Raw genomic sequence first — 13,593 nt, 5'->3', positions numbered from 1 at the left:
AATTATAAGTCCCTGGGGTTGCATATGGCAGTGAATGGAGGAGGTGAATGATGTGAAGATCGTAAATGTGTGGAATGGAATGTAAGAGAGGCAGAGAGGAAGAGACTAATATTTTTGAGAAGTATGCAAGCTTTACAATAATAGTTACATATATATACATGCAAAGACTTTTTCACCCTTACAAGGGGGTATACCAAGGGCTTTTATCCCCCTTGTAAGGGAGGTAGTCAAAGTCAAATGGCAGAGCTTTGCTTCACTCGCATGCTGGTGTCAGCCCCCACAGTCTCTCTGAGCAAGCTTCCATGCAGCCACCCTTCCATCCTTCCCACTCCAAACAACTCTCGACACGTTCAGTCCACTTGTCCCAGCCATGAATTCTGTGGGTGTCCAATTCGTCTCCTCCATCAAGGGTTGTCTCTTGTGGAGACAACGCTGAATAGGATCAACATCAGGGAAACATGCCACGTGCCCATATAGCTAGAATTGATATTCATGAATTATGCTGGTAAATGGCCGAGAAGCTCACTTACTGAGCAGGTTAGGGCGTCGTTACTTGCGGCAAAGGTCGAGGGGATGTCGGTTTGAATCCTGCCACTGGCAAAGTTGAACCAAGGGCATGGTTCGTTAAAGTCCATGTTACAAAGCCCTCTGTGAGGGGCACTGTCCTAGCCTTCCGATAGGGGGAGTTTGTGACATTAAACCATATCATCATCAACTAGCCAAGATTGAGGCTCACAGCATGTGGATTGACTGAAATAGGAAAAACTAGTAAAGAGTGTGGAAAGAAGTGGATGGTGTGTGCTCGAGAGGAAGACTGAGAATGAAGTGGATGGATGGTTAAAGTTGATGAATGGCTAGGAATTTTAGAAGTTTTATTGTATTCATTTTACCCAGGGCAGTGGACAAGATGCAGGGATGACCCATCATCCAGGAGGTGCCAAGATAAGAGGATGGAAGGGAGTGGAGTGTGATAGGGATGGAATGGGTGGGAGTGGTTTTTATGCCTTTGTTTTTTGGCTACCTCCCTTATAAGGGGGAAAAAAGCCTTTGGTATATGTATGTATGTATTTCACCCTTAATATTGTTCTTGATAGTTCAGTTTTGTATGTGTATATTCATATATATAAAATTTTTTGGTTTTCAGTATAGCTCACCAAAACCAATCCTCAAGGACTGGGAAGTGAATGCAATCATTGCTGGATTTTTGTCAAGTGTTCGAGATAGCTTGACCCAAATTCGTGCAATTGTGTTACCTCGTATTGATGCTCGTGCCGTGCACATTGGAGCACTCTTCATGAAAGGAGCTGTGAATCTTTATTTCCTTCATGCAGCGTGTGGCACACCCTTTGAAAGATCTAAGGTAAGCTTAGCATAACACAACACAGACATTTACCGAGGGACCCTGAGTGGGTACCTACATGTGATGCCGACAGGAGACCTTTTGGTCCATATCTAGGTCAGATGCAAGAAAAAATCATAATAATGATAAATAAATACATGAATAAATAAAAACTATAATAATGTAAATGATAAATAAAATACATAAATAAATGCATAGGTATAGTTAAATAATAAACAAACAGGTAAATAGTAAATAATAATAAATTGACATCCTCACCTACATTTGCAGTTGTGTGCATATGCATATGCACTTCCTTTTATTAGAATTTAGTTTTCTTTCTCTTGGTTACGACACTGCTTCTGACTCAGGGCAGTGGGCGAGATGCAGGGATGACCTGTCATCCAGGAGGAGCCAAGATTAGAGGGAGGGAGGGGGGTGGATGGGAGTGGAGTATGTGGAGATGGAATGGATGGGAATGGAGTATGTGGGGATGTAATGGGTGGGGGTGGTTTTTATGCCTTTGTTTTTTTGGCTACCTCTTTTGTAAGGGGGAAAAAGGCTTTGGTTTATGTATGTATGTACACTTTTGGGAATTGGGAATGACCTGTTGCTCTTTCAGACTCTTCCTATCGAGTACTGGGATGGCAAAGTGTTCCACCACTACTACTTGCGTGCCAAGGGAGGGGCACGGATTGAGGACCTATGCGAGCACAATGTAAGTCGAATCACAGTTTTACGCGAAAACGACACGTGAGCTCGATAAAAGGTATTACCTTACCGGCTTACATATTGTTTTCATTATATATTTCAGGAAGATATTCTGAATAAATTTATGGAGTTGAAGATGATGGTTGTATCAGCTACCGCAAACCCTGCAAAGCGCGGATCACCTTCTCACGACAGGGGTAAGAGTCCAGTTTCTAGTCCCATAAAGAAACCCTATTCCAATGCTTCCAGCAAGTGCAGCAGCCCTAAGGCATCTCCAGCAGTGTCACCCACAGTGCACCAGCACCCAAGCAGCCTGGTACTTGGCAAAGATATGTTCAATGGGCCCAGGTTGAGCCAAGGTTCTTCTCCTGCTACTTCTCCGGGTCATGGTCAGCCCAACAAGGCCAAGCAGCCAAATGCTAAGTCATCATTGAATTGCAAATCCCCTGCTGGTAGCAGACCCCGGTCTCCCGCAGGGGCTAAGTCACCAGCAATGCCTAGATCTCCAAAAGCCTCCTCCTGATGTGTTCATGGTTTTCTTCTCACCTCTTTTCCTCATATGATCTCAAAGTTTGGCTGTGTGGTAAGTTGTGGATGCTTAACTAACTCTTACCTTCGTATTCTGTGCATTAGTTCTTGGATGAATTACACGAGAATTCTCCTTAAAATTATTATTAAATTGCAAATGCACCGTCTACATGAAGTACGGTGCTATTTGGGTTGATAAACATTGTTTCCACTTGAATAATGATTAGATAAACCTATTTGGAAGAATCATTCTTTTTCGGAAAAAGCAATAGTGTTTCTGTGTTATTGCCAACAAAACTTCAGTCCGGCATGGTCTAAGTTCAAAGAGTGGGCAAGAATTTAACGCCAGATACTGGTGATCAGGCCTCGGACATTTTCCAGAATCGAAGAACAAAAAGAAGACATTCTTGCCTACTCCAAATCACGTACATCTTTTTGATGTATGAACAGTTTTGTATTGACAGATTTAAGAAGGCTTTGCACTTGCTGTGTGCAAGCTGAATGTAGTCTTAAATCATACGGAAAACATGCAACACCTTTGAACGTGTTTGTTATTTAGGCCTGCAAGGGGAAGATGGGAGCTGAACAGGGAATGTTAATTGTTATCTGGAATGAAATGTTTTCATTCGCTGCTGTTAGTAAGTTGTACTCAGCCTGCTTGAGCTTGTGCAGTCTTCTCTCCTGTCTCCACTGTACAATTCTCCTGAAGGTGGTTTTTACATGGGGCAAATTATGGCTCATTTTGTTCATGACTGCACTCCCAGCACCATATTTCATTAATTGTAGCAAGATTGCTTCCTGCAGTAGGAAATTGGCTGCATAGCTCATGACGGATCTTGACTAGTTGGTAGAGAGACTGACTGTAGCATTAAGGATCAAATTTGTATTCATTTGGTCAGAAGTACGTCTTAAGAGCCGTAATGAACAAAATGGCAATAATATGTTGAGTAAGTATTGCCCTTTCCCCATATAAAGGGACTGGCTGAGTCAAAATTCACACCCATGTCAAAAACAAAGACTATTCAACCACCCCTCTCTTTATCTTCAAAGCACTAAATGGATCACCCTCACCCTCTACCACACAACTTGGGTCATAGGCAGTATAGCAAGGCTCATACAGTTATTATTGATGAAAAGATACTTTTATGAAAATGGTGGTTTTGAATGCAGATACCCATACCTGACAGCCTTCAGTATGTTGTCCTTCATACTAAGCAGTTGCAGACTACATTTCAAGTCTTACCCTTTGTTAAGGTCGATTCACTGTGTTTGGGTACTTCAAAAATATATACAAAAAGTTTGTAGTCGGCATTTGTTCTACCAGATAACCCCATTCCACCTCACTATTAAGGAACAAACCAGTGTTATTATTTCTTTTTTTTCTTACTGAAAAACAAGTCATCACTGCATCTTGGAAGAATCCACTTTGATATGTATTTTTGATACACCAGCAGTGCTGCTCCAGTCTGATATTACCAGTGTATATGTGGATTTCTCTAAAGTTTGATGCCAGTTCTTTCAGACATTGAGGGTACTCATCACCCACTCAGAGCTAGAGTGAACTGTGTATATACATCCTGTGCACAAGTCTTTCGGTGTACTATACTTGGATAGTCAGCCACACAGTTATTGAATGTATAATTTACATTCAGATTATATTTGAATTTAAAAACAAAGAGCTGGAGTGAACTGTGTATATACATCCTGTGCACAAGTCTTTCGGTGTACTATACTTGGATAGTCAGCCACACAGTTATTGAATGTATAATTTACATTCAGATTATATTTGAATTTAAAAATAAATCCTTGTATGAGTTTAAGAAAAGAAAGAAGGATAAGATAAGAATTGAATAGTGAGACACAAGTGGTGGGGGTTTAGATATTACAAGTGTCATGATCACATAAAACGTAATAAGATAAATACCAGCCAGAACTTGCCTAGATGGAAGGCCGCCCCATGGGAAGCCACCTGTAGTTCTCCTAATTCCTCCTCCCCTCCTCCTCACTTTCTCTCTCCCTCCTCCTCAATTTTTTCTTGACCACCGGTATCAACTCACCTCTTCAGCACAGTATTGTCTCCAAGAATAAAAGTGTTGGCGATTAGTGACAAAGTACAACCCTCCTTTTTTTCCTTCGCCGTATTCCTTTTTCATTCATTCTCAAATGTTCCTCCCATTCTCTTCCTTTCTATTGTTTTTTTCCTGCCCTTCCTGTCTCTTTACCTCCTCTCCCATCTCCTTCCCTGTCCTCTGTCTTTCATATCAGTGGCTTACGTGCACTTACTTCTCTCATTCCGATGAGTGCCGATAGATTGAAATGATCGCATATACATATATATAATATATGTATACACACATGCATATGCACATACATACACACACATAGATATACAGAATTTCACAATGTCAGATGAGTCTTAGGTTATTTATTATATTACTTAGCCTCACCCAGCAACATAGCAGAGAGAGTTGCGTCACGGCATGAGCTCGCAGACATCCTGCTGTGCCTCAAGGAATTTAGACTTTGTGCAGGGAACTACTCTCTTGCACTGTTAGCCCGACTAAATGCTCTTCACCATCCCATTAGCCCATACACAGCACTATGGTTGCATGATTACCTGCTTCTCTCGATAATGTTAGCTGCCTGCTGCTTGCTCAGTTGCCTGTTATTCACGGAACCATTAGTCCCACATCATCCCATACTGGCATCTCCACTTACCCATTTGCCTGCACATCACACTGTATGTGAAATGGCTTTCTCAATAGAGGCCCCCTAGTTCACAAACTGTGCCATGCACCTAATGTCTCACTCATTACCATTGACTGGTTCTCACATTCCTGTATTCACAAAATAGCTTGCTTCACTCATGGAATTAGTTCACCATTCAAATTCATGTCCACATTAGCATACGTCACTAAGTACGACTAGCTAGTTCTCCCATTCTAGGTATCATGCCTGTGTGGGCATTATCCAGACTCACTTAGTATAATATTTTCCTTTTTTTCCAGTATTTATGTGTTGATATTGCTTGTACTGTGCTCCTACATATGAATCATATACAATTATAGTGGCTATAAGTACTTTTCTTTAGGTGTAATTCTCATATATAGGGTCTGGAATTAAGTGCTTGGTCACAAAACTTTAGATTCTTTGAGAGGCTCCTATAGTTGTGAGTTAATTGAATCATAGGTACTCAAGCATGGTTAGTAGTTGTATTTTGTTGTAATACAAATTATCAGCTTGTAGTGACCCAGTGAAATGAATGACTTGATTATTTAAGTTTGGCTTTACATATGATAATGAATATGTATATAAAAAGGGGCATCATCCCTAGTTTTGCTGTTGTCATTCATACAAGGTGAATACGCAGAAATTCTATGTCTTTGCACAGTTGAATTCACCTAGCTTTCACAATGCACAAGTTATGTTACGTTGGTGTAACAGTAGGACGAGATGTAGAAATTGGATAATTGGTTTCAATATGATTTTTTTTTCATGTTTTTCATATAAATTTGTTTTCAATATAAATAACAAAAAATCTTACATCTTTAATAAAGACAAGGAACACTTTTTTATGTTTGTTTAATAATACTTTGTTTCAATATAGATGCTATTTTGTGACTTACTCAGGTAATCAAGCAAAATGGTTTGCCATATACTAAAAACAATTCAGGTATGGAATTAGCATATATATGGAAAAGCTAGCATGGTAGTAAAAACAAAAAGTGAACTGTTGCATATATTCTAAGGGAAAAAATGTGATATTAGCAAGAAAATATCGAGGCTTAGAAACAAGTTTCTTGGTGGATGTGATGATTTGGGTGCAAAGAGTTTACATAATGGAGACTTGAAAAAAAATAAATAAATGAAGACTTTAATAGCGGAAACAGTCACTGGGTCAGTGAGAGGACTTACTTTAGACTATGCATGAATTGGTGTTTGGCACAGCATTACGAAGTTTAATTTCATGGTCATGCACAAATATATTTTTTCAAAATACTTCATTTTATTTTTTGAGAAATTGAAATAACTCACTTAAGGAAAAAGTGTGAAAATAAATTAGATGCAAATTAGAATATTTAACTATAAATTACTTTATAAGATTACTTTACATTGCACAAAAATCTGGGTCATGTATATGCTCATGTTTGCCCTTGCAGATATGTGTTTGTATTTATACCAAGTTGTGCAAGGTTGAAGGTTCTTTGTGTATCCTATCTCATGACTCAACTTTGTCTCACACATTTTGATTTGACATATAGTTTAAGGGCACAACACTCCTAAAAATTTATTACATTTATCTACTGCTGCAGTTCTGCATAATTTATTTTTTCTTCATTTTCTTTTATGTTTATATATATATATATATATATATATATATATATATATATATATATATATATATATATATATATATATATATATATATATATATATATATATATTGATATTGTATTTATGGACGCTTGGATGCAGTTATCTGTTCTCTTAAATATTTGCCATTGATTTATTCATACAATGTGACCATGTCACTATTTTCCTTTTTTTTATGTATACTATAGTTTTGATAATTTAGTTCTCTATACTTCATATCTTAAGAATTTTTCATGTATTTATTTATTTATTATTATATATTTCTTTCCTCTCACCTATTTGTGCCTTATAGTATGTTATGGACCGAAAGATTTCTTGTCCGCATGCTTTCCCATTGTAAACCATTGTATTGAGACGAAACTCATGGTGCCCTGCCATGTTATTTATTGCTGATATGGTTTGGATGTTATCAATTCATCATATTACATTTCATTTTGAAATTGAGCACAGTTACGCATGTGCCACGTATGCTTGCAATCCATTCCATTTGTCCTATTTAGAAAGTTAATCTTTATTTACAATCATGGCACTTGTTGGATGTAAACTGCTCATGTTCACGAATTTCTTTCCTGTAATGCATTTGTATTGTATAATCATAGTCCCACTTTCCCTCCTTTCCTACAGTGTTATCTACCTCAGAGTTGCCAACCTCTTTATAGGGATAAGCCTTGCAGACCCAAAAACCTACATTACGAGTCCTGTCAACCTTTTCTATATTGTGTTTATTCTAACCTGGCAAAGATTTAATGTACGAATGTTACTGGATAGTTTCCTTAAATTATCAATTTTCAATGAACTACAATTTTTCATAATTTACTAATGTTTTCCTCATACTCAACAGTTGCAAACAGGATTTGAGCAACAAAGAAGTACTCATTACGAGAACCACACAAATACACAGATGACTCAAAGAATGGCATCATCATAATACCCCTTATAAGGGAGGTATCTAGATCTACACTTAGAAACCAAAATCCTCCCCATTGAGCAACACATGAGAATGATAGGTATCCAGTTTTGTGCTGGTGCCCATGAATCCACTCACCCCTCACACTGCTTCACACAAGCACAGTCCACAGAATGCTGAAAATAAAAAAGGAAACAACCCATATCATCATTCTACTCAAATATCTAGTGACATACCCTTGGTACCCCCATAGCAAACCTATCTGAAAAACATGTATACACTCAATCACAAAACAAATAATCTTAACTAGACTAAGAAATCCAATACCTCCTCACCCCTAGACATCAACTGGGGAGAAAAATCATCCACAAGTCTTGCTAGAGAACCATTAATCTGCCTACACTCAGGTCATCACACAATATAAAAACAGTATCTGCATAGAATTGGCCTGGCAACAGACACCAAGTACCCAAAATGCAGTTACCACACAGAAGACAAAGACTATGTTATCTTACACTGCTCTATGCCCAGTTCCTCCAGACAGCTTCGTACAATCTTCAAGTGACCTATGGGCTTGACCCTAGATAGTAGCAAGCGTGTTTATGCCGTAGGTCTCCTGCAAGAGAGAATCAGGCCAATTAGTGATTACTCCGTGTTAATGTATGCATATGTAAAGATTGTTACTCTGTTAATATGATTTTTGTTCTCCTGTTCTCTAAATCTCTGCCAGGTTGAAATGAACAGACTATAGTTTTGTTTTATTCTTATGTGGATTCCAAACAGCTGCAGTGTATAAGACTATGTCTGCGGTATTTGGTTACGAATATTTTAACCATATCCTTATTCAAGTAAGTAATGTTATTTGTACCGTGCTTAAGCCCTTTTAATTAGATTAATTATATTGTGACCGCATAATTATGATTTTTGAATACTGATATGCCCAAACCTGTTTTCATATCTAACTACGTTTATTATCTTTTCCAATTTACGTGTATGCTTCTTATTATATTTTTGCTTCCCCCCAAATTCAATCACAGTGTACTTATTTTCTGATGCAGTATATTGTAAGGAATCAAATATTAGTTATTAGTCTGCACATCAAGCATATGCACTAACTACAATGTTGTTTGTGTATATCTATTTTATTGGATTTGACAGTGCTGTCATAAGATGCTTCTAAGTTCTTGTATGCTTTGAATGCATACCACTTTTGGCTATTTATTCCATTGGTCTTTGATTTTGTTTGGAAAGCTGAAATTTGTGATACATTTTTAACCTTTTTCTTATGCATTCTTACCCTACTGCCTTACACAAAGACAGCTAAACATTGTCATCTTTATCGTTGACATTCTTGCCTTTACCTTCTTAAGACGAATAATTTATGCAAATAGTATTCCAAGGGAGGAATAGAAGTCATTTTCAAGTTGATTATGCAAGAAAAGTTGTAGATCATTTCTAGAAAAATGTGATTCTTTTCTTCTTTTTACAAAACGTTAACAGTGACAACATACATTAAGTTCTGTGAAATAATTTTTTAGTTTATACACACAAACTGCATTCTTGTCACATTAGACACATAGAAAGGTTGTAGAGTTCTAACCAGTGATAATGCAAAATTGTGACAAATTTAGAAAAATATCACAGTGCCCTCACATTAAGCATCCACTGCTCTCTGTCGAAAATTTGTGTCCATAGTTTAAGGAAAATCCAGTAATTATTTAAGGGTATGCAGACATTAAGTTAGCACTCAACATATTCTATTCCAGAAGCTTATGCACACAAACAAGTAAAATTTCAAGTTATGTCAAAAACCTCCTAGCAGGCAAGCAATCCAAAATTACAAAAAAAAAATCAGCAGTATTCTAATACAAAAAAGTTTCTCAATGGAGCTTTATGAGTTGCAACACTATTCTCTACACTTTTCATTTTTTTTATATGAATGACCTAGCTGATCCAAACCCAAAACATATTTGAATATTCTTATGCTGTTAATTGTCTTTAACATCCTGGAGCATTGCAAACATACATTTGCTTCAGAGCATACTGAACTGTCATATGCAACTGTGGTATTGGTTGATACATAAAAGAATGACTATATCCTCCTAGAAATCAACAGTACACTTCACCCCACACAGCCATGAACCCTCATCTGTCATCGACAAAACAAATGGACATCTACCCTGAAAAAAGTATCACTATTTTGGGCCACTTAAAAATTATGACACTATGATCTTCACATCACACACAAAAACAAGACATTAAAAGCCAGTAAACAAAATTCACTGCACTCAAGGAAGTCACATTGTTGAGTATGAATGAAGATGCTGAGAACTATGAAAACAGTGTATAAGCTACCAAAGCATGTGTGAAAAGAAGACAAAGAGTTCACTTTGGAAGCAGGACCGAGACTGGTGTGTGATGTCATCATGGTTGTTCAATATATGTATGAAAAGAGTGTTGCCTCAGTTTTCAGTGACTGAAAAGTTACATTGGCTAGCAACATTCCTTGGACTCACCCATAGATCTTTTGGCGAAGGAATACTGGACTATGTTGTATTGGTGTGTGAATGTATCTATGTCACCATTATGTGGTAGTAGAAAGGGAACAGCTGTTCGTTGTCAGCTCATCTTATGAGGATAGGTGGAAGAACTAGAGTCAAAATTGATAGGGAAAGCTATCCATTCTAGCCCAAAGACTAGCTTGTTAGGGCTACACTTCCAAATGGAGGTGTAGATGTTAATGTGGTTTGAAGATAGGCAACATTGACTTTTAGGACCACCTTCTTGCAGATAGCCATTTTTGGTCCCAGGACTAAGGGGAAATAAATTTATATCCCAAGTAGATGAGTGGAAACATGGGAGAAGATGGGAAGGTGCACTTTAAAACATGTAATCCATATGAATGGCATTTTTGAGGGAGAGTGGCGAGATGGTACAAAGTGTGGAACAAAGAATTTGTAAGTGAATGAAAAAACAAGGTTATGAAAATGGGGAACACTGCAAGGAGTACCTTAGATATTTAGATGAAAACGTGATAAGGCAAATGAAGTTGAACAAATGTTTAGACACTGCAGCACAGAGTAATATGAGCTGGGTTGATCCTCCGCGGAAACCTGTGTAGAGAAAGAATCAGTAGTCATCCAGGCTCAGCATGGTGCCTTTAAGAGCCTTATGCTCATCTGAAAGGAAGTCTTTAGTCACCTTTACCTGGGCTCTTCCACAACTCAAATCTATTGACCTTAAAACCTTGTCCCTTCCTACAGTTCTCTACACCCATGAATGACAATTACAGTCTTGTACATTTTTTAACTATATTTCTTGCTGCACAATTTCTTCACTATGTATGTCTTCTTCAATCCAGTTAACTTGTTTTCTGTAGTCATTATAAATATAACAGGTTTTCCTGTACTACCCTTATTTAGTAATGAATGTTAATATAGTAATCTTGTGGATGCATGAACATACACAGTTAGATTATTGTGAAATAACTGAAAATTTCCTTCCAGTGAAATTCAAAAGCAACTTTATAAGGCAATGTAGAAATATAAATGATCTGCATCATGATATGGTTAAATTACTCAAGTACTATTTTCAAAGCACTCACGCAGATGCTTAAACTGTAGCTCTTGTGTTGATATTATGTGGCTTTAAGTGATTCTATGGCATACTGGTGATATTTTTTTTGGCTATAAGTGATGGCTTGGCATTAATTACAATTGCATAAAAAATATTACTCCTTGGCACAATCAGTGATTCATTAGGGTCTCTGTATTACCTCTTATTTTTCTTCTTATTATTCTTTTTCTTGAATCTCAGTTATACCTGTATTATTTGGCAGATGCTCTGCACTTTTAGCAATTGCTTTGCAGGACATACATTAGCTGCTCACTGCAACTCAGTTCATCTAGAACAGTAAAATTTGCACTCATACTATTTATTTGCAACTTCACAGTTTTGAAGTTTGGGAGAAAAGCTTTTGATTATAGATTCATATAGTTTTATTGACATGGTATGCTTGCTACTACTGATTAATGCTTTTGACTGTGGGCACTGCCTGAAAAAGTTGACAAATTTATAAGAATGTTTTCATCGTGATTTTGCTTAGTGTAGTACTGCTATTGCAAAATTTAGTAAAGTTCTTGCTTTTGGAAGTTAGCAGAGTATAACACTTTAATTGAGAATTTATCAAGAGTAGTGCTGTTTTTGCTCCAAACAGTTTGCTAAATATGGTGTTAGGGTATCTTTACACCAAGGTTGGTAAGAGATAATTGCTGGTATGTTCTGATGCATACTGTCTTCAGATTGATTTCTGATGCTGTGGTGGGTATTAGGGGTTTCTTGGTTGCACCTTCAGTATTACTCACTGTCTTTGTAAGTAGAGAACATCTTATCTTTTAAAGGTATGGTGTGATTTGTGCAAGGTCTGTTGTAAACGTGAGTCACTTGCTTCAGATTAGGGTAGGTCTAGTTTTTGGCCTTGGTGTTAAGAGGCCCTTTTGCTCTTGACAATTTGCTGAATATGATTCTATTGTTGCTTCTGACATGACAGCTTGCTAAGTGTAATTTTGCTCTTATACATGAGAGTTTACTATTTGTAATATTGCTCTTGTTGCTGACAGTTTGATAAATGTAGCAATATTCTTGCCTCTGACATTTTGTGTAGCTTTTTGTTCCTGACAGTTTAGTACTTTTACTTCTGACAGTATGCTAAGCATAGTCTCATTTCTGCTTTTTTTACGGATTGCTAAGTGTAGCATTACTCTTGCTCCTGACAGTTTGCTAAGCATAGCATTCCTCGTATGCCTGATGGTTTGTTCACTACTTGTGATTTTCTCAAGGTAAGCATAAGATTACGTTTCATTTTATGGGGTTTTTATTTTGCACTTTAGATGCATCTGCTCACTTGAATGACAAGATTTGCTTGATCTTACTGAAATCTAATAGTTTGTTTTGAAAATATACTTATATTCTTATATATTTTTTATCTTATCATTATACTACTTGTTTCATTAATTTCACAATGATTTTGTTTTTACTTTTATATATATATACTGTATATATCTCCATCAACATTGCAACTCCCCATGTTCCTCACGAGAAGGAATTTCAACCCACCCATTACTATCAAGCCCCTAAAATGAAAAGGGAGTGTAAGGGTGAGGTAATTTCCTTATCCCTTGTATAATAATAAAAAAAAAAAATAATAACAAGGACTTTTATCACCCCTTTATCCTTGCACTCCCTCCTATGTAAGACTTCCTGTGCTACCTCGTGTATTGTTGTACTGCACTCCCACCCCATTTAGCCCTCCACTTGCACATGGTAACCCTTCATAATGGATGTCAGACAGTATCACTGTCTCCCTGCTACCCGTCTTCAAAACTCATCCACACCGTCACTTCCATTTGGAGGTACTGCCGTAAGTGGTTGACACTGAATCTCCAGACCAGACCAAGGATCTCTCTCTGTCAACTTCAACTGTATTTCCTCTATTTTTTCTCAAAAGTAGAGCAGACAGTTGGCAACTGATCTCTTCCTGCCACGGCAACTGTCCCACACTAATACAACAAACAATAGTTCAAAATTTCTTCCAAGGGAGATCAATGGGAGGGCCCAAGGACCTTTGCCGGCCATTGGGGGCTGCATATTTCCGTTCAGTGAAACTCGAGGCAATTATTTTTCTACTCATGTGTACCCTGTTTTGTTTTTGCTCCTTTTACCACAATTCCAATCC

General features: G+C 37.4%; 1 protein-coding gene across 4 annotated transcripts in view; it reads left to right on the top strand.

Moving 5' to 3' along the window:
* LOC143040680 (constitutive coactivator of peroxisome proliferator-activated receptor gamma-like) overlaps window positions 1-13,593 on the top strand; it is a 53,355-nt gene that overhangs the window by 23,032 nt on the left and 16,730 nt on the right. For 2 of the 4 annotated variants that reach the window (XR_012967739.1, XR_012967738.1), the window contains exons 11-14: window positions 1,145-1,360; window positions 1,962-2,057; window positions 2,154-2,247; window positions 12,635-12,697. Coding sequence is in view for 2 of the 4 variants with exons in the window: in XM_076211952.1 (XP_076068067.1) it covers window positions 1,145-1,360; window positions 1,962-2,057; window positions 2,154-2,247 (406 nt within the window). In the remaining 2 variants the exon portion in view is untranslated. The remainder of the gene's footprint in view (window positions 1-1,144; window positions 1,361-1,961; window positions 2,058-2,153; window positions 2,248-12,634; window positions 12,698-13,593) is intronic. The other 2 variants (XM_076211952.1, XM_076211951.1) reach the window with 1 other exon arrangement.

This window comes from Oratosquilla oratoria, chromosome 29 (genome assembly GCF_046742065.1).
Source record: "Oratosquilla oratoria isolate Oo_2021 chromosome 29, ASM4674206v1, whole genome shotgun sequence".
NCBI classification, from domain to species: Eukaryota; Metazoa; Arthropoda; class Malacostraca; order Stomatopoda; family Squillidae; genus Oratosquilla; species Oratosquilla oratoria.
Note: the sequence above shows the minus strand (reverse complement) of the source record. Positions and strands in the feature narration are given on the sequence as shown.